This window comes from Centroberyx gerrardi, chromosome 12 (assembly GCF_048128805.1).
Source record: "Centroberyx gerrardi isolate f3 chromosome 12, fCenGer3.hap1.cur.20231027, whole genome shotgun sequence".
Lineage (NCBI taxonomy): Eukaryota > Metazoa > Chordata > Actinopteri > Beryciformes > Berycidae > Centroberyx > Centroberyx gerrardi.
In genome coordinates this window covers 28,540,550-28,561,745 of record NC_136008.1, presented here as the reverse complement: position 1 = coordinate 28,561,745, position 21,196 = coordinate 28,540,550, and the positions used below count along the sequence as shown (strand labels likewise).

Below are 21,196 nucleotides of genomic sequence, written 5' to 3'. Positions count from 1 at the left end.
ATAAAATAAAATGCAAAAAAATAATAATAATTAAAAACAGAAAACAAAAACAAACGACCGATCTCTGTGGGGGTTGTTGAAAGGCATTATGGGAAACGTAGGAAATCACTAACTGAAGCAGATGTACATGAAACAGGTTGAGGCAAAGTGGGTACACCAAAAAAGTAGACTATTTTTAGCCTTATAAAAAGCAACCACACTGAAAGCTGATTGGTTTCCTTACCACCAAACAATATTGTGTTATTTATCTGTATGACTTGAGACTTTTATAATGGAGAGCAGAAAGTGCTGCACTACCACTGTCCGCATTAGAACCAGGCCAGCCTCCTATTACTGCAGCCCCTTTTTATGATGATTAGATCTTCTCTCTGCTCATGCCTTGTTTTAACCCCGACCCAGCACGCACCCCCCACCCCCCACGCCCCCTCCAGACACACACACACACACACACACACATACACACACACAACGCCCGCGGTGGAAATGATAGCCTCTCAGCGTGAGCGGGGCTGATGGCAGTCTATTCTCTGTCAGAACGGTGTATGGAAATTACACTGTTCAGCCTTGATGAATGCCGGCTGAAAACTCCTTTCTCCTGTGGGTGTTCCAACACAAGGAAATGTTAAATACCCCCCCCTCCCCTCCTCCCCATTTATCCTCCCCTCTGCCCCTCTTCCACTCACACCCAGGGGACTGGCAGCAGGGCAGGAAGTGTGTTTTTTTTTACCAAGCTAAATGCTTTAATTAAGCCCTCCCACCACTTGGGAGGAGACAAAGAGCTAATGCCATCGGCCTCATTAAAGCGAGCTGCCTCTGCACTCTGCTCCCACCGCACACTCTGCCATTAGCCGCCTTGGGAGAGCTGTCAGTGGATACTCGACTAACCTCATTTTTTGGGGGGTTTGATGCATGTAAACGTCAGAACCGGGTTAGAATAACCTGGGAATGCTCATAGTGCGATGATGAGAAGCGATAGTTTTGCATTGTAACTCTAGTTCTATATTCACAGGCGGAGATGCCTGGTGAAGTTCAATTATAGAACCGTTTTGGTGGAAGCTTCAGGAAAGGGGGGATGAAAATAATGAAAAAAAAAATTGTGATTGGTCGACGCTTTGTCACATTGTTGGAGCGTGCGAAAAGGAATAGGTCACACATTGTTGTCTTACTTACTTCTTACTATTTTACACCAACATCTTACCAGGGTTGGGGCCATTCATGAACTGAATTGAGAATGCATGGTAAATTCCAGTTCAATTCATGGAATTGGAATTTAAATTGGAATTGCACCCAGCTCCAAGGAAGCTGAATTGGAATTGAATTGGAATGATAAGAAACAGATTTTAATTCCATTAAATTACATTAAATTTCACTTCTAAGAGTTGCTAAACATTATAAATCAAATGAAATCATGAAACAAATAAAAGACAAATTAAATACATTCTATCATAATGTATGTATTACATTACATGTTATGCATCAAATACCACCTGAAAGGAACCTTTAACATTGTATGATATTCAGTATTGATAATATATAACCCCTACGAGATCTCAGTGGTAAGAAAAAATAAAAAAGCATGGAAGTTCACAATATTTGAATTAAATTCAACTTTCTGAAATTCCAATTCAATTCCAATTCTGTTTGCTGTAGGTTTTTTCAAAGTCCAATTCCAATTCCAAATCCTCAGTTGAATTGGAAGTTCATTCGTGAATTGACCCCAACCCTGCATCTTACTACTCTCTTATGACAGCAGATGAGTCAATCAACTGCTCCTATTCACATGTTTTGTGTGTTAGTGAACAACAGACTGTGCAAACGTACAACTGTTGACCTTCATCATTCTAATGTTCTTGGGTAGTCGGCATTAGTCAGAACTACTATTTATACATATACTGTATATATTGCAGGCAGAACCACTACAGATTGTCTTTCTTTTTAGAGATACACACGTGATTGGCTGACTACTGCCTTCCGACTTTTTTGGTATATTTTCATATTGTACATATTTTTCATTCATTTTTTTCTTTGCCTTAATATGTTCTACTGCTGCGATTTTGCACACCCTCATATGTTTTTTTCATACTTTGCATTCATACATATATATTTAATATTTTCTTGACACACTTGTTCTTGGAACTGTGAGTTGTGTTATGTTCCGTGCCTCTGTTTGCTCTATATTGTTATTCCTATTCTATTTTTCTTTGCTGGATCCTACTATTTGCAGCCGCACTGATCCAATTTCCCTGCAGGGATCATTACAGTTGTCTTCTTATCTTCTCTACATACATTGTGCAAACACACAGCCTCTGACAGTGTGCAGCTACACTACAACTAGCCTAAATCTAGCTGACGCTGCTCCTCTCCCGTGTTCCTGAGTGTTTTCACAGCCTTGGTTGAAGGTCATTCAGTGCTAATGGTGTCTAACAGAGTGTTGGTGTGTTTCTCCCCTCAGGCCTGGCCAGGGCCAAGTCGGTCCCCAGCCATACCTACTCCAACGAGGTGGTGACCCTGTGGTACCGGCCTCCAGACGTCCTGCTGGGATCCACAGACTATTCCACCTGTCTGGACATGTGGTGGGTACCTCTGACCGCTGACCCCTCCTCACCCTCATCCTTTTTTGTTCCCATTTATCCTTTATTTAATCAGGTAGTGTCAGTGAGATCAAGATCCCTTTTTCAAGAGAGGCCTGGAAAAAATTCACTCACTATAAAAAGCAATTACAAAGATAGAATAGTAGCCTGATATTCAGACTGAATGATGGTATTCTGTCTTTGTTATTACTCCATTATTCACCAAATTTGGAGATGATTGCCTCAACAGGCTAAGAGGAGTTCGCAAAAATAGGTTTTTGAGAAAATTCAAAATGGCGTAAAATCTAGTCAGATGGAAATGGGCATGGCCTATATGGATAGATGCATAAAGACCCAAGGAATCCAAGGAAAACAGAATTTTGATTCTACGAATTATGGACCAAAACGAGTGGGTTGTTATAGCCCCACCATGTGGCCGACTGGTGTGGGTTTTTTTTTTTTTTTTTTTTTTTGCCTGAGTAGTGGGTGAGATTTCCAACCTATCTGGAAAGGAAGAAGAAGAAGAAGAAATTTACATTTACCTCTTCACTCCCTGTAGTTTACGCTGTAGATTGTTTCTTGTACATATCTATTTTTTCTGTATCTCTTGTTTCCCTTCATCTCCCCCTCACCTTTCACCCATTCGCTCTCCCACTGAGAGTGTGTACTGAAGACTGGAGAGGCAGCATGACACACGCTGATCACATTCACAGTTAATGCAGCAACAGATTAATGGAGCGGCTGCAGATACAGTATGTGGATGAAACAAACCAGCCCCCATCAGCATCTGATTGCACTCTTACTAATCCCAGTCTGTGAATACAGATATTGTAATCTCGGAAAATAGACACATCCCCAGCCTCAGTGATATTAATTTTGATGAATATTTAGAATGATGTGCATGCTCCATGTTCCTGATTATTCAATACGGCTGAGTGGAAGTGGCGTGAACGTGACAGATCTGATAAAGCTCCTCTCCATCCTGGAAAATAAGCCCAGGGTTAGACTGATATATGGGGCCGATATTGTCCTTATGAGTGAATATGTAGTAGTAGTAGTAGTGGTGTCCTGGGTTTCAGTGGAGAGTTTTAGTGTCCCATGATGGTCTGAATGCTGTCTCAGAGGCTGACAAGAATAAAAATCTGGAGGAAACACTGAATACTTATAGTAATATTTTAGTATGAAAATGGTCCAATTTAAAGATGTCGGCACCAAATATTGGCCATCAGCAGCTTCAATGCAAAAACAGCGGTAGGCTATTGGTAGTGGCCTTTATAAACCCGTATCCGTCGAGCCCTGGTGACCACGTCTATCTCTGGACAGGCGGTCAGCAGGGACAGCCCAATTCCAAGGACCCCAGCTGCATCCCACTGTGGCCAATTAAAGACCGGCAGGGGGGTGGGCTGGGATGGAAAGGGATAGTGGGGCAGCTTGAAGGGTATTTGAGCAGGTGGGCAAATCTGCAGGGTACTTTTCCATTCCACCAAGACTCTGAGATACACACACACACACACACACACACACACACACACACACACACACTCACCCCTGGTCACTTAGGAAGCAGTCTTCCATGAAGCAGGACCAAAAGGCTGTGGTGTTGGGACAGCAGATCTGTCTTGCTGCCATGTGAAGCATCCATCACGGCAGCCTACAGGTTACAGGATCAGATCTGTTTGAAGGGAGGATGTGATGGAAAACAGACGGGGAACTGGGGCTGTTTCTTCCTTTCTCAGCACCTCGCCGAGCCGCTGCTCTCACCGCACACCTGTCAATCACAGGTGACACTGCAATCACTCATCCAGACAGGGAGAAGTGTGATCGCGGACAGATCAATATACAGGTTTACCTAGGCTGAAGCCCAGGGGCTCCGAATGTATTTGTTCTCTGCGTTCAATAGAGGCTTTGAAGTTGCGACACAAATCTCCTATCAAGCAAGTTTGGCGCCATCATGGAGGTCCTTCGCAGAATTGGCTGTGCACAAATAATGTCTAAATCTATAACAACCAGGCTAGAAGAAGAAAGCTAGCTGAAAAAGTTGTTGTTATAATGTTATAAGTAAAAGTGAATAGTTTGATGAGGGTTTTACACTCTGAGTTGTAGCTTGAGAAGAGTCAACTCGGTTAACCTGAGCAAACTGTTAGCTAGCTAACTAGCCAGCAGGCTAATTGAGCAAAACAACTACATGCAACAACTAGCCACTACTAACACTAGCTTCTGCTAGATAGGTGTGTGCAAATCAGATGTTTCCAACAAGTACTTATTAGCTTACTTAGCTGACCAGACACTATGGTTAACTAGCTAACAAGCTGACATTATCTAAACATATCACTGATCAATGATCAATCATCATGATCAATTCAATGATATATAATATATATTAATCAATATCATTATATAATATATATACAATATCATATATATAATATATATACAATACATATATAATATATATACAATATCATTATATAATCAATATCAATGATTGGTTCCCAGTCAAAAATAGCACATAAAATAGCCATGCTGAGACAGCTGAGTTGTAAGTTAAGAAATTCAGTCAGCTTTTCTTCTTAGTCATTGTTGCCCAAGAGCTGAGGACCTCGAATATGGCCGCCAGAGGGTGGGTTACGTCACCCGAAAGCCCTTAATGAGAATAAATGAAGGTTGCTGTGAATAGAGAATGGATCTGGGTGGAAGCTCTTTGACTTAGTTGTTGAAAGTCATGGAAAAGTCCTGGAATTTTACGTCCGGGCCACAGTTAGAACCTTGTTTGAAGGCTGATACCAATTACTTTTTATTGAAGCTGCTGATCTTTAAATGTGACCCTCTGAAACAGCAGACCATGGGATACTAAAACTCACTAAAAACCCAGGATAAAGAAATTCTTTTCATTTCATATCAGGTTTTGCAGACTGTTTTTCTGTAGCTGTGGTCAGGGAGGAACCTCCATCATATCAGAGGTGGACAACACTGACTGGCCCATATCAGATATTTAATAAAATTGCTCCAACCCTGATTGAAAATTGTTTTGAAAATTCACTTTTGCCCGCACTCACATAGACCTCAGCTGAAAGGGAGCTGCTCTGTGGACTCCGATAGAAATATTGGGTGCTCAGGTTCTAGGTGTGTTATGGAGATGGATGGGTTATTTTCAGCCACCCGAGGCTAGATGAATGTTAAAATGGGGAGAATGGAAAAATGTAGAGGTCTCTCTCTCTCTCTCTCTCTCTCTCTCTCTCTCTCTCTCTCTCTCTCTCTCTCTCCTCTCTCTCTCTCTCTCTCTCTCTCTCTCTCTCTCTCCCCCTTGCGTTGCCGGTGTTTCTGCTCAGAGAGCGAGTGTGCACTGGGCCAGAAAGTGAATCTGTCAGGAAACAATAGCCCTTTGACAAATGAGCTCTGACAACAGTTTATACACACACACACACATACACACACACAGTGCCAAACACTCCTCTCCTCTTGCCTGGCTACCTCCTTCATTCTCTCTCTCCACTGGACTTGACGTTTCTCCACCACTGTAAAAGCCCCTCACATGTCACGCTGATTTACCGATTTACTGATTTAGACCTACATTAACTCTCTCATAGCCTCTAGGAAGGGAAGAAATTGATACTTCACAAAATAATATTCCTCAACAGGGACTTTTGAAGATTTGAAATGGTCACAATAGTGCAAAATATAGTAATGCGTGCAATTTTAGGTATTTTTGCCGATGTAAGATGATATATACACTACCAGTCGAAAGTGTGGACACACCTGATTGAATGTACTATGTTTTTCATGATCTTAAAGCCATTTTGATCTAAAGGCTTATGCTTAAATGCTTGAAATGTGTTTCGTAGACAAATATAAATAGTGAAGTTGATCCTATGTATGAATTTCTTTCCAAAGCCTTTGCCTTTCCATCAAGGCAAAGGGCGGCTACTTTAAAGAATCTAAAATATAAGATAGTTTTGATTTGTTTAACACTTTTTTGGTCACTGCATAATTCCATTTGTGTTATTTCATAGTTTTGATGTCTTTAATATTATTCTCAAAGGTGGAAAATAGTGGGAAAAAAAGAAAAAATGTGGTGTGTCAAATCTTTTGACTGGTAGTGTAAGTTGACTTGTATTTAAACTTGACTTATTGGGAATTAGACATGCTGTACTGAGGCTATACAGTATTTAATTGATACAGTACTTAATGGGAGACCCCAGCTGTTCTCATTGTCTTTGTTGTGCTGTCTTCAAGGGGTGTGGGCTGCATTTTCATTGAGATGATCCAAGGAGTGGCTGCCTTCCCCGGGATGAAGGACATCCAAGACCAGCTGGAGAGGATATTCCTGGTGAGTCAGTGATGCTGCAGTGTCCAACTGTAGTGTGTGTGTGTGTGTGTGTGTGTGTGTGTGTATGTGTCCGGTGGTAGCTATTGTAGAAGACCTCCTACCCTGCATCCTACATCAGTACTGCCTGGCTCTATGCACCAAATGCTGATATCGATACTTGTAACCCTCCGTTAATATAGGTGGTAGTCTAGCGATCACTTCACTTCATTTGAGAAATATGGAGACCCAACTTGACCAAAATTCAATAATTATGGCGTGTGTCTCAAGGCAGATGTTTGGATACGTTTCAGTTTCCAAAACAAAAAAGAGCAACATGAACTCAGTACAAATAACGTCATCTGTAAGCTTCACTCTACTGCGGTAACTAGGGTTAGACCGATATATCAGGCAGATATTGACCTTTTATTAAATATCACATATCAGTCAGTCAGTGTCGTCCACACTGAACACTTGTACGTTTTTTAAATTAAAATTGTCACATGCTGATGCTGAATATTGACACAAACTATGAGCTTTTGCCAGGTTCAGGTTACTAGTGTGTGTATTTCAGTTCAACTCACAAAGAGCTGTGCATTTTCTGTGTGTTTCCATGTTATTTCAGTGCACACAATCTGCATTTCTTTTTTTTTTTTTACATTTAATTTGTGTAGTAAATATATATACAGTATATATGTGTATATACAGTCAGAAGTTTGGACACACCACATTTTTCTTTATTTTTACTATTTTCCACATTTTAGAATAACATGAAACATCAATAACATCAAAACTATGAAATAACACAAATGGAATTATGCAGTGACCAAAAAAGTGTTAAACAAATCAAAACTATCTTATATTTTAGATTCTTTAAAGTAGTCGCCCTTTGCCTTGATGGAAAGGCAAAGACTTTGGAAAGAAATTCATACATAGGATCAACTTCTCTATTTATATTTGTCTAAGAAACACATTCCAAGCATTTAAGCAGAAGCCTTTAGATCAAAATGGCTTGAAGAGGATGAAAAACATAGTACATTCAATCAGGTGTGTCCAAACTTTTGACTGGTAGTATATATTGTAGATAATATCAATACTGTGTGACCTATTTTGATACTAAGGTGTCTACGCTGTACATACTGCCACATATTGTATGTGCTAATGCATAAATCATGTGTCTGAGTGTGACTATGTGAGCCGCTATGTGCCTGCCTATTTGAGGATGAATGTGTGGATATGAGTAGTGGAAGTGTCTTTACACTGGGTCTTTGAGCCCGGTGTTAAATGGCTAACCTCTGAAATCAAAGGTTAATCTGCTCTTAGTGCTCTAGCGGAGTATCCTCAGCCTCTTGATCTTGTCACTCATGATGAGGACATGGTTTATGGCCGCTCTCCAGGTCAGAGAGTGAATTCCAGTAGGAGCTTATTCAAATAACCAGCCAATGGGGAACCGCAGATGGATAAAATGGATATATATGTATCTCTGCACGGGATTGTGGGATGGCATAAATATTTGAAGGTGATGTGAGGTGTCATGAATCCTCTAATCACCCTCTCTGTCATTCCTCCATATAATTCCAGCCCCAATCTCCTAATTGAAGTGGAGCGCAGCAGGGCAGACATAATGGATTCATATTCATGTGCTGGAAGGGGCTGAATAATTAATGTAGACAATTACAACGACGAGAGGATGTGATGGTTCGGTCAGTGAAGGAGTCAGGTGTGGAGACAAAGCATTTCTCTGCTTTTTAGCCCCTAGGCTGAAGACTAAAGATGTGTGTCTAAGAATGGATGGATGGAGGATGAAAGGATGTGGAGAGGTAGAGGAAGCCCCCCAGGCAGGGGATCTCGCACAAAAGCGTGGCATCCTGGGAGGAGGACAGGGAGATAAAGAAAAACGCTTTTTATTGATTGTCTTTTATGCCAAAAGGGGAAAATCGGGGCTGCCTGCTCACATCTGTAAGGGGCTTCAACCCCAGTGATCCCACCTCCCCTCCCAGACACAGAGACAGACACAGATAGGAGAAGGGAGGAAAGAGGCCCAGCAGCAGGATGGCTGCTGGCCAGACTGGCTGAGGGGCTCAGCTGCACCCCACTTCCCTATAAGGGTTTTGCAGTTGTGTCAGAAATCTCCTATCAGCTGGCACCATCATCGATTGGAGACTTGGCTGTACGTAAAAAAAGAGAGATACCTGAGAAAGATTGTTGTGGTGCAGGTGTAGGCCAATGCAGTAATGTTATAAGTAAAAGTGTAAAGTGTAAAAGTAAGAGTATTTGTTTCCACATTTTGGTTACTGTGACACAGTGAACTGTCTTGTCTTTAGCCCTAAAAAAGCTCAGCTCAGTTAACCTGAACAAACTATTTGTTTTTGGCTTTATTAGCTAACAAGGTGCATAGGGAAGGCAGGTAGCACTGGGAAAGAAGAAATTCCAGCAACAGTACAGAGAACGAAGATGTATTAGTAAAACCAACTATCACAAACCCCCGACAGAGGCCATATGCCGAAATGCATCTGTTTTAATAATACATATTTGTTCTCAGTTGAGCTGCTGGGATTTCTTCCTCCCTTAGCTAGCTAAGTAGCCAGCTGGTCAATTCAGCAAAGTAACCAATGCTAATGTTAGCATATTTACCACTAGCTATTTGCACACTAGCTAACATTATGTGTTAGCTAGTGTGCAAATTAGATGCGTTAACATCAAGACAGTGTTGGTTAGTTAACCAGATACTATGGTTACCTAGCTAACAAGCTGACATTATCTAAACACAAAATTGATCGGATGCGTCAGTGATGGAATGATCAGTTCCCAATCAAAAACAGGACAGAAATGAATGTCTATTCAACTCTGTTGAGATGGCCAAGGTGTATGTTTAGAAATGCAATCAACTGTTGTCAGCTGTTGTTGTCAAGACAATGTAAAAAGTTGTAAAATGAGCACAGACTCTGAAATGCAGATTTACGTGTTGTGGACGATTATCAAATTATGTGAAAATTACGTACCTCCACAACGAATTTAATTATGTGACAATAACACAAATTGGATTCTATGGCAACAGCACAAATTGGACACAGCATTTTCATCTAAAGGTTGGCTAATGGTTAACTTTAGGCAAGTAAAACAACTTTGGTTAAGGTTAGGGAAAGGCTTTTGTCATGGTTAAACCTTCATAGAAGCTGGTAATTGAACCCCATCACTGGCATTAAAGGCAAACTCATACGCCCATCCACCAATCTGTTCACCAACGTGTTAAATGTCAGTTTTCAGTCTATTTTCATGGCCTCATTCAAATGAGTGGGAAGTAAAAATCTGAACGCTACAAACTCGTCCAGCTGCATCCGATCTTGTTGATTAGTTTATATTCTGGTTTTCATGGTGGTCAAGTGCCGAATAACCCCCATGTTAAAACTAAGTGGAATATTGCTTTAATGCCCTCTATATGCAGTTCCAGGAAGGAGGCTGCCTCCCAGTAGCCTCCAGGTGGGGTTAGGGGGGTGTAGCGAGGGCACTAAGCATGATCATCAGTCTGAGACCTGAATGAAGCATTATCCAGTGGAAGTAAGAAGCGTTTTCCTTTGCAAACAGCTCCGAGGTACAGCCGGCGGAGGAGACGAGGGGACGGGGGTAGGATTTAGCAGGTGGGAACGGTTTGAGCTCAGGAGGTGAAAGCAGAGCGAGAAATAGAAAGAGAGAGGATAAGGTGAGGTCTTATCTGCTGTGTTTTGATCATGTTCTGCTCTTCCTCTCACTGCTGTCTAATTCCTCTATGTGCCTCCAGTATTAAGAGGATTACCTCAGGATCAAATGTTATGAAGAGAGGAGCCGGTACAATAAGCCCTCCATATGAGGGGTCAGCACTGCGCTTGAACCAGACTTAACAGACTTTACTGTAAGATAAGTATGCTTAAATAAAAGCCATACTCATCTTAATGCCAGTGCCGTAGATTCACACAACAATTCACAAATCTTTATTGACTAGCCAAGCTTTCATAATCCAGATACCAATTATGAATACAATACATTCACGTCCAAACTTCAGTTGGCAGTTTGCAGAGCTCGTATTCTGAAGTTTATATCCCACGGATAGTGTATTTTTTATTTATTTAAAAATTTACCTTGGTACGTAATGCAGTGTTCACTTGAATGTAAATATATTCCAGCACATGCTCCACCACATGTACTGTATATACACACACACACACACACACACACACACACACACCTTTCTAGCAAACTGTAAGGAAAAGGTAACAAAGTGTAGCTGGTATGACAGGCTAGGAAAAATCTGGTTATCACTTATTTTTGATTGATTTGTATTAATGTCTCCTGATATACCTGTCATTGTGTCCTTATTCAGTGTTCTGTTATACTATTGCTCTTAAGTGAATACATAATAATAAATGTTAGATTGCGGTAAAAGTACTTTATTTATTCTTCAATACAATTAGCACACAAATGACAGTTAACTCTTTTGGAGACATACTCCCAGCTGAAATTGTATAAAATCAACTAAAGAATATAATGTACAATTTTATCAGTCAGTCTGATAAAGTGAATGAGTCATAGTCAGGGATATTGTTGGGAAAATGTAGATTCTTAGTTTCAAATTAAGACAATTACAAATGATTTATCAAATGATACTGAGCAAATTATCAATGTATTATTGGTCAAAACATCACCTGTCATGTGACATCCCTAAATGTCTCCTTGCCGCCCCTCTGCCCCCCCTTGTATAAAATTCCGGACACACCACTGCTGACGGGCCAAATTGAGCCGTCGCCGTTTCCCATCCCAATCACGTTGCTTGTTTTTTTGTTTCTGTGTATTCAGCTGTCAGCTAGAGGCAGAAAAGACAGATAAATATGGAAATGTGGAGGCATGGGGCTTGGCAGGGCAACGTGTTGGCAAAAAAAACACAGCCTACCTGTCAGAGTTCACCTGATGTTGACATTTTCATCCCTCCCGCCTGCTCTCCGACCCCGTCGATCGTCTCACGGTTTGTCGGCCAGGCCGGGTTTTTGGATGCGCGGCCTCAGCTCACTCGTGTGAAGGGCACCGTCAATGGATTATGCAGAGTCACAAGCATCTTAAAGGCCACGTTGTTTGTAGAAGGGAAGAGAAAGGTCAGCCTCCATCACCGTTTGAGAGGCACCATGCCAGGGCTTGAGTTGGCAGATTGAACATGTCCATATAGAGCTGGAATATTGTTGTGGTGCCGAAAGAGTTTTCCCATATTAACCGACCAATAGCGTTCCTAGGAAAACGTTTAATTGTGTGATTAAACTGTAAAGACTCACTTCAACTTGCTAGCTATGAGCTTCATAACTCGATTTCAAGATTTCAGGAGTTGCGACTTGGTCAAATTATGATTCGAAAGAATAACTCACCAAGCATTCACTAGACTGATCATAATAAAGTTTATTAAGAAAATGTATTTGTTTATTAGCATACTTCCCAGCATGCACTGCACTCGAGTTAACTCTCCAAAAACCCTTCCTCCTCCTTGGTTGGATAAAGTTACAGGGTGGAGAATTGTTATGTATTAGATAAGATAAGATAAGAATTTATTGATCCTTGTGGGGAAATTATATATAGATAGTCCACAGAGAAACAGACAAGTAGAGTATAAGCAGTTTATAAAAAGGCAATAAATCAAATAAGCAATAAAAAAAAAACAGTAAAAAAACTATAAAACAATAAAGCTATAAAATAGAATGTAAACAATGTACATGACATGCAAATGTGCATTGAATTCACATTAACAGTCCTTGTTCCTTGAGTAAGTTTTACTACATTAGAACAACTAACGGACTGTGATCCAACTGTTTTAAGGCTGTTTTTAAGTTGAAGTGCCTTAATATCTTTTTGAAATACCAGTACCAGTGATTATGAATGTTTCAACCTCCATTCTGAGAAATAAGGTTTATCATCATCACATCAGCACTGTGGTGCAAAGGTACTGTATGGAACTTGTCATCCACTTCCAGGCTATGTTCCCAGTCTTGTACCTTTGACATCATCTGTGTTTTATTTCAATTTCCACCTGCATATGCATTTAGTTTAGCCATTTGCCTTGCCTCGTACGTTCTAGGACCAATTAAATGAATGGAACCACATTTTGAAATCTCTGCTAGAAATGAATCAATGGATAAACTCATTGCTCAACCTTGTTGCCGTTAGACTTACCATGTGACCAGCTCTATAACCTAGATATCTTCACGGGGGCCAATTTCCTCCTGATGCCACACCTCAACAGTGTTGTTATTATCCTTGACAGCATTAAGGCTCCGGCATTTCCCGGGCTTATCACCATTCCGACAGCGCTCCATATGCATGTATATGTGAGCGAGGTGTAAATACGGGCTTTTATTTATTCAAAGTGTCCGCTTCAGATGAACGCCAGTGTCTTTTGAAATGAAATAGCTGCGGCTATCCAGGAGCGTAGAGTCTGTGTATGTTCATTCTTTACATAGGTGTTAACATGGCTTCATGTCGCTCTATATGGCTCTCTCTGTCACACACACACCACATACACACTCGCTCTCTCAGACTGTCCATCTGAATTAGAGTCGTGGTGGACAAGGCCAGGCTCTCTGTAGCTGTTTAACTAGCTGTCACCGCGCAAAAGATTACCTCCACTGGAAGAACTGTATGAATATGGACAGGTCTATCTGCGGGAAATAGCCTGTCAGGGCAGAGGTGTGTGTGTGTTTGTGCACATATGAGAGTGTGCGTGTATGTGTGTGTGTGGAAAAGACAACGAGCTGTCTCCTCATATTAGTGTGACTGAAAGAGTTGTCATTTGTGATGAAATATGAGTATTGCCAATCTGGCAGCCGTAGATAATATGATAGCTCATGTTTCTGTAAATAAGCAGCGTGTATGACGCAAACACATAGCTGTACAATGCAGAAAAAATTGAAACAGAGGGCTGGGATATCCCCAAGAATGGCAGCTGCTTCCATGTTCCAAGTGTGTGTCTACGTGTGTGTGTGTGTGTGTGTATACGTGTGTGTATATATAATTTTTATATACACTTTTTGAGGATTGAAGCTGCTATTAGCCATTATTTTGTGCTACTATTCCATATCTGAAACATTCCATATATAAATTTGACCAAAAAATGATCATGGGACACTAAAGCTCTTACAAAAAAACATTATCGAACAATTTAAATAATAAGTGCAATGTGCAAAGAAAATAATACAGACTTTTTTCCTGTAGCTGTGGTCAGGGAGGAACCTCCATCATATTAGAGGTGGGTGACACTGACTGGACCATATGTGATATTTAATAAAAGGACAATTGGATGGATGGATGGATGAATGAGAGAATGTAGGTTTGAATTACTCCTAAACCCAGGAACTTAACTCCCAGTCCTTCAGGATGCCGTATTATCATCATGTTACACCCCAAAAAGGAGGGTTCTTCAAAGGTTCTTGGGTTCAGGTAGCAGTTCTACTGTATATGGAAACATAATGACTCAAAGAACCCTCTGATTTGTTCGAATAAAAAAATGGCAAAACACTGCTGGTGTGGAACATCTCAGGCATTGTGAAATAGTTATTTACGGCACCATAAAGGTTCTACATTGAACCATTTGAGCATGGTGCTGTAGAGCAGTGATTCTCAACCTTTTTCATATCGAGGACCCCTAATTTAGTCCACATTAGGACCAAGGACCTCCATTTGTTGAGATTTTGTCTCTCGGACCCAAATCTGAGTATATTTGTATTGTTAGATATGATTTTGTCCAGAATTCCATGACTATCTGTATTGTAGGTAAAGAGATAACAGTGAAACTATGATCAAAACAGTCATTCTTCTACATTCTCTAATTGTGTTAACTTCTTGTAAATGAAATAATGCTGAAGCTTTACAATTCATCAATTTGCTGGGGACCCCCTGGAACCCCCTCAAGGACTCCTGGTGGTCCCTGGACCCCACATTAAGAACCACTGCTGTAGAGAAAAAAAGTCTGAAAAGGTTCTTTATAGCACTGGAAGGGTTCTGACAAGCATAAAGACCCATTTTGTGACACTACAGGGAGCCTTTTTTATTGAGAGTGTAGTCCTGGTATGGAGAGAGTAAGCCACTGCACAAGCCGGGTCATCCACCCTCAGAGAGAGAGAGGCTGCTGGGGAGATAAATAATGCCGTTTCACCAACAGCCGTTACATCGGTGACATGAGCATCCATCTGTTGAATCCCAGAGAGGCTAGCCGGGGCTTACTGAACGCATTCCACCCGGTCACAGTGGGAGAGGGCTGATCCACTTGGCTCTGGTTCTGATCCGTTTGACCCCTGCCTGGAGGTGACCCTGATCTGCTTGGCTGAGATTGGGGGGGTTGGACGGCAGCTCGGGGCCGGGCCGGGCCGGGGTTGGATGGAGCTAGATTTTTGGAGCAAAGAAGGAGATGGAGGCTAGGGTCGGCCTTGGGATAAAGACGGGGGGATAGGGGTAGGAATGTGGATGAGGCAGGGGTAGGTTAGGGCTTGGACTGGTGCGGGAATGGGGGGTTTGTGGGGTTTTTTGACTGGAACTTAAGTTTGGGCTGAAGCCAGGATCACTCTGTTCGTGTCCAGAGACTGGCTATGGGCAAAGAATCTGCACCTTGCAAACCTTCAGCACCTCAACAGTGCATGATATCAAAATGAGCCACAAGAATTTAAACATTCAGCTACTCTTGGGGAGCAATAGCTTTAATACTAACACCAATGTGTTATGGCTGTAGTAGCCTTAGATCCAATTTCTATCTTCTGCCGCAAGAGGCACCACAGGGTTTAAACCCTTTAAGGACATAAGATACCCTCTTACAGACATTAGGCACAGTTCATTCACTCAGTTTGGGTAAAGCTTTTTTAAATGAGGCCTATCTTTGTTTTTTAAAGGAAACTTAAATCACCTCCTCTTGGGTCAAGAGAGACTTTCTCCAACAAAGAAAAGGCCGACATAGGATGCTCGTCTCTTTAAAGTAGCGCTTGCGGAATTTTGACATCCTCTCTCTTAATGGAACTCCTGTGATCAGCGAATCAGTCTTTTACACTGTACTCTGTTTCACCTATACACACTTGATGTGTTGAGACCACAGCAGTTCTGTCCGTCTGACCTGGTTTCAGTGACTTGACTAGCCAGCTGTTTCTAATCTCTTCATTCTCTGTCTGAGAGCACGCACATAATTCTGTCTTCATACTTTATCTCCTGCTTTAACCTTGTCTCATCGAAAAGGGTATAAAGCCAATGTAAACAACACATGGCGAAGAAAGAGGGGAGTGTGTGTGTGTGTGTGTGTGTGTGTGTGTGTGTGTGTGTGTGAAGGCCAGACTTATTAGTTGTGTCTGTCTGGGTGGGTGGTCTGTAATTTGGCTGGCGGGGGAGTGTGTGTATGTTGGTCCAGCAGTATGTGCACGCATAGCTCAGTGTCATCCCCTTTGACCTCGAAGGAATTCCTGGGTGGCAGTTATATCTCTCTCTCTCTTTCTTTCTCTCTCTCTCGATACACTCACACTCAGAAAGAGCAGTATACCGTCCGGACTGGCCTGCCCTCACTGATAGATCGGCATGTCATCCCTTTCACCAAGCTGTTTCATGTTTCTGTCACTCTGTCTCTGTCGGGATCGGAATTCACCATCAACTGTCTTTGCAAAGGGGAAAGTTTTGACCTCCCACTGTTCATAAGGATTTATGTTCCCCATGTTCTTAAACCTGAAACTGAAAGTGCTCAGAAAGTCTTCCCTAAAAGTGCCGCACCAGCAGAACTTGGTCAGTTGGCATTTTTGTTGGCCGCCATGATGAAATCGGCAGGGAGTATGGATCGGTCTCTGTTTGCTTATTTGGACGTTTGTTCGTTCGTTCGTACATCCGTCACATGCAGTTTCTTAGACGCCACTTATCAAATTTCAATGAAACTTGGGGAAATTAAGTACGTTCTAGCATTCTCAAAATTACACTGATTGGCCAAAGAGGGGCGCTATTCTGTTAATTTTTTTGTCAATGTGTCACATGCAATATCTCAGACACCACTGATACATTTTTGACACAACTTGGGGGGATGATGCATCTCACCACTGTGTTCCAGCATTCGCAAAACTACACTGATTGACCCAAAGGAGGGGGTGCTACAGTTTTAGATCAAAACAAGGTGACATATTGTTACTGTTTGTTCGTCCATCAGATACGATATCTCAGACGCCATTGGTCAGATTTTGACAAACGTTGGGGAATGATGCATCTCAGCACTGTGTTCCAGCATTTTCAGGATTGAACTGATTAGCCCAAGTCTGGTCCAGAGGCGGACTGCATCATTGGTGGGGGACACCATGTTTACCATTGGTGTTTTTTCTTCCTGTTCAACACCTGGCAGTCTTTCTCTTTCTCTACCTCCTGATCTCTGAGTTGAGAGGTAGATGTGAGGAGCTCTAAGTGGGCCGATTTGAGGCCTGTTGCCTGGCTGTTCTGTGATGTGTCAGCTCCTTTCCTCAGCCCCCCTGCTGCGCTGCTGTAACTCCTCTTCCCCTTCTGATGTTCCTCACAAAGACGCTGACATTCACACCCAGCCCTAATCCCTACCACCCCACCACCCCACGCTCCCTCTCTTCACTTCAAAGGGCATTAAACTCTCTCCATCAATAATGCAAGCTGTTTCCATCTCCGTGGACCAGATTGGGATCTACTCACATACATCCTCATCCCCCCCGCACCCCTATAATGCCCCCACGAGCTCCCCTCCTCCCCCGTAACTCCATCTTCCCCGCCCCTGTCTGCGTCAGCCTCGCCCATCCTGTCTGCTGCCTTGTCACGGTCCTGCTCGTCCAAGCTTGAAGGTGAAACCCTGCCAGTGCACGGGACAGGTGGGCCATCCCTCTCCATCTGTGATGAAGTCTCCCTTTTGTCTCCCCCCCTTTCTCTCTTCCCCTTTGACTAGTTTTCATTGAGCCAAGACAGCTTACTCCTGGTGTGAAACTGGATCTGCCCTCGACAGACGTCCAAAGGCCCCCAAATTAGGCCGTCTGTCACCCTTATTGGTCTGTTGACCATGATTGACATTGATATTGGAGTAGAGTAAAAATATGTACATCCCAATCTTAACCAGCCGCCAGACAGCATACACAGCATGGCACACAAGTAGAATCCAAACAATGAGTTGCTTCCAAGGTGTTAAATAAATGTATACAACTTTAAAGTAGCTTTCAGTGTGCAGACTCAACTTTTGTTCCATGTTGATAGGGGAGGGTAGCCAACCTATAGACTCCTATAACCATTTAGACTATTTTAAATGGCTAATCAACATAAAATTTACATATTATTATAAATTTATACATTTACATTTCCTACATACTTAATAATATGTTTAGAGTTATGTTTCAACATACAAAACTGGCTCAATATGTATTTGTTCATGCAGCTCACATTCAATTTAACCCAACTTTTGTGGCTAAAACATATTTTGGTAAACTTGCAGATATATTATTGTAGAGAGTTGGAAGTTGGCTTGTGTTATAAGTGAGAGTGAGAAAACCAGCCATGAGCTGTTAATAATAATAATAATAATACATATTTGTGTAGAATGTTTCAAGCATAGCTTTGAAAGAAGAAAGAAAGATAAAATACAAAAATGCAATGTTCAAAACTGGACAGAGCACCGCCACCAGTCATTAGGAAAAGCTATTTTATAAAAAATGGATTTTAAGGCGAGATTTAAAAACGGGGACTAAACCAGCAGACCTGGTACTATGTGGCAGGCTGTTCCAGAGTGTAGGGGCCATCACAGCAAAAGATTGATCACCTCTTGATTTTAACCTAGACTCTGGAACAGCCAAAAGAGCAAGACTGGTGGACCTGAGAGGCCTCTGAGGACAATAGAAAGTTAACTGTTAACTGATATAATCAGGAGCCAGACCATGTGAAGCCTGGCGATGTGCAAACTGCAAATAGCTTTAGACAACTGCCAGTTTTTGTCCAATGAAAAGAGTGTTTTGTTTTGATTTTTTACCCCTATTTCATGTTTGATATATTGTCACACTGATGGAGGTTTAGCACAATGCAAAGTAAAAAATGTGCGCCCCCTCCCTCTAGGCTTGGGCTGATATTCTATATTATCGAATAAATCGATATTTTGTGAATATCACGATATTTCCCGCAATATCGAATATCTTTTTCTGGAAATAGCAGGATTGAGCAAATTATACCAAATGGCCATTCTTTCCTCCAATGCTTTATTGCAATATTTTGGGGGAACAGTATCGCAATATTGCATTTTGGATATCGCCCAAGCCTACCTCCCTCCTGTCCAAGGCCTGGTACTGGTCCCCGGCTCAGTGGTCGGGAACCCCAGCTCTGTAGGACACCAAGGTTATGTATGTGCAGAAAGTTGATGCAGCAACCTGTCCCAGCCCCTGTTTCTTATACTCACAGTCTCACTACCTCCATATGGGCAGCGTAATAAATCTCAGCGAGGGACCCAGCCGCTGCTATCAAGACAAGGTTACCCCTCTCCTCAGAAACATCTGTTTCTCCAGCATTCTCATCTCACACCTCAATATGAATCCATGAAGTTGACAGATCTGTCTCAAATTACTTTTGTCCCCACTCGTGGGTCATTTCACAGCCATTGACAGCACAGCATATTGGACATTGAGATCTTGTTCCCAATTACCAGGAGAAAAGTATATCCTGCACGGTGATTTTTGCTTGCCTTAGGTGCTGTGGATCCTTAAGGGAAGCTGAATAACGTATAGGCTGACCCATTCAGACAGATTGGGGCGTATTGCCAATCCCGTTCCCGCTATAAATGAACACTTTTCAGGGCCAAAGGTGTGATGGCTGAACATAATTGAGTGTCGGTGTGTCTCAATGTCACTGTAATGTCAGTAGAACCGGCTGTCCGGTTAAAACGCCGCTGTACGGTGTACTGTGGATTTACCATACTTTTTGTCCCCCACAATGAAATCAGCTGTCCTTGCTCTACAGATTTGCCTCCAAGACCATCAGTGTGCACCATATTGGACTTTCTACCATTTTGAGTTTTTTGAAAAAGGTTTTTTAATTTATTTACTGATTGGCCCAAGGGATAACTGCATCATTTGTACTAACCCTAACCCCAATCACAAACAATTGGGGACACCACACAAAGAAAAGACTATGCAATGCAAATGGCCTTACAAAATGTCTTAGTATTGTTCCATAACAGACTTGAAACTGTGACCTTTTTCACATTTGTGGAGCTTGTGACTGATTGGCCCAGTGGGTGACTGCATCATCGGTGGGGTACATTTTTACAGTTGCTTTCATTAATTTTTTAGTTTTTTCCCCCAGCACTCTCGTTCTTTCCCCCTGGCTTCCAGTTTTAAAGGATAACGCTGGTGTTTTTTAATGCATTTATTACCGTCAACAAACCTATGAAATTAACAAAATCAGCAATGAATTTGTTTTGCTAACAGGTCTCGTCCATGTAGCTGATGCCCAATAAAGCCATGTCTCAGTAGCCAGAGAACTAGCCAAAAAACTATTAAAGACACGTCAAAGAGCCATGCCGTTGCTCTGGGCAGCATATTTCATCATTGCGATGCACCGGGTCAGCCGACTTTTTCCTCAAACAACTTAATAAGCCGGCTGTAAACACGTTTTCCATCTCAGGAAAGTAGTTCCGTAGCACCGAAAATAGTCCCCGGCGTAATGAAGAATTTGTTCCCATTTGAATTTGATTTGGTAATAACTACCAATAGCCTGACTTTTCATGGTAACAGCGATTTTTTTTTAAATTGAAACTATGTCTTTGTGAGCTGTATTTAAAGGTTTTTAGCTTACAATTGGAGCCAATGACTTCCGGGTTGACGGCTAAAAAGAGTACGTGGGAAGTAATGGGAGTAGAGAAAACGCATTGTTGATTTTCTTATTTTCATTTGTTGACGATAGGAAATGTATTTAAAAACACCAGCCGTATCCTTTAAGGATTTTTCACCGTTAAACTCAGCTGTCATGGGCTCATATGCTTCAGGACAATGGGTTTGGGTCTCCAGACTGTGGGCAACAGGGTTAATGGGAGTGATATTGGTGGTGAGTTAGAGCCAGTGAAACATGCAGTCATCAGTGCTTTTCCTCGGGGGCTGGGTGTCACCTTCGCCGTGGCCAGGAGGAGGGAGCAGAGTAAACACACCGCCGCTTAGGCAAGCAGAATCTGTATCGCCTTTCATATCGCTTCTCGTAACTTATTTTTATAGACTGGCTTTTATGTGATATCTTTCATCCTCTTGTTTTTTTACTATGATATTATTTTTACCCTCTATTGTTGTCCTCCTGTCTCGTGGTTTTGCTATTATCAATA

At 41.9% G+C, this 21,196-nt stretch overlaps 1 protein-coding gene across 1 annotated transcript in view; it reads left to right on the top strand.

The window, feature by feature from the left end:
• cdk14 (cyclin dependent kinase 14) overlaps positions 1 to 21,196 on the top strand; it is a 159,735-nt gene that overhangs the window by 80,264 nt on the left and 58,275 nt on the right. The window contains exons 9-10 of the mRNA XM_078287238.1: positions 2,453 to 2,573; positions 6,804 to 6,897. Coding sequence (XP_078143364.1) covers positions 2,453 to 2,573; positions 6,804 to 6,897 — 215 coding nt within the window. The remainder of the gene's footprint in view (positions 1 to 2,452; positions 2,574 to 6,803; positions 6,898 to 21,196) is intronic.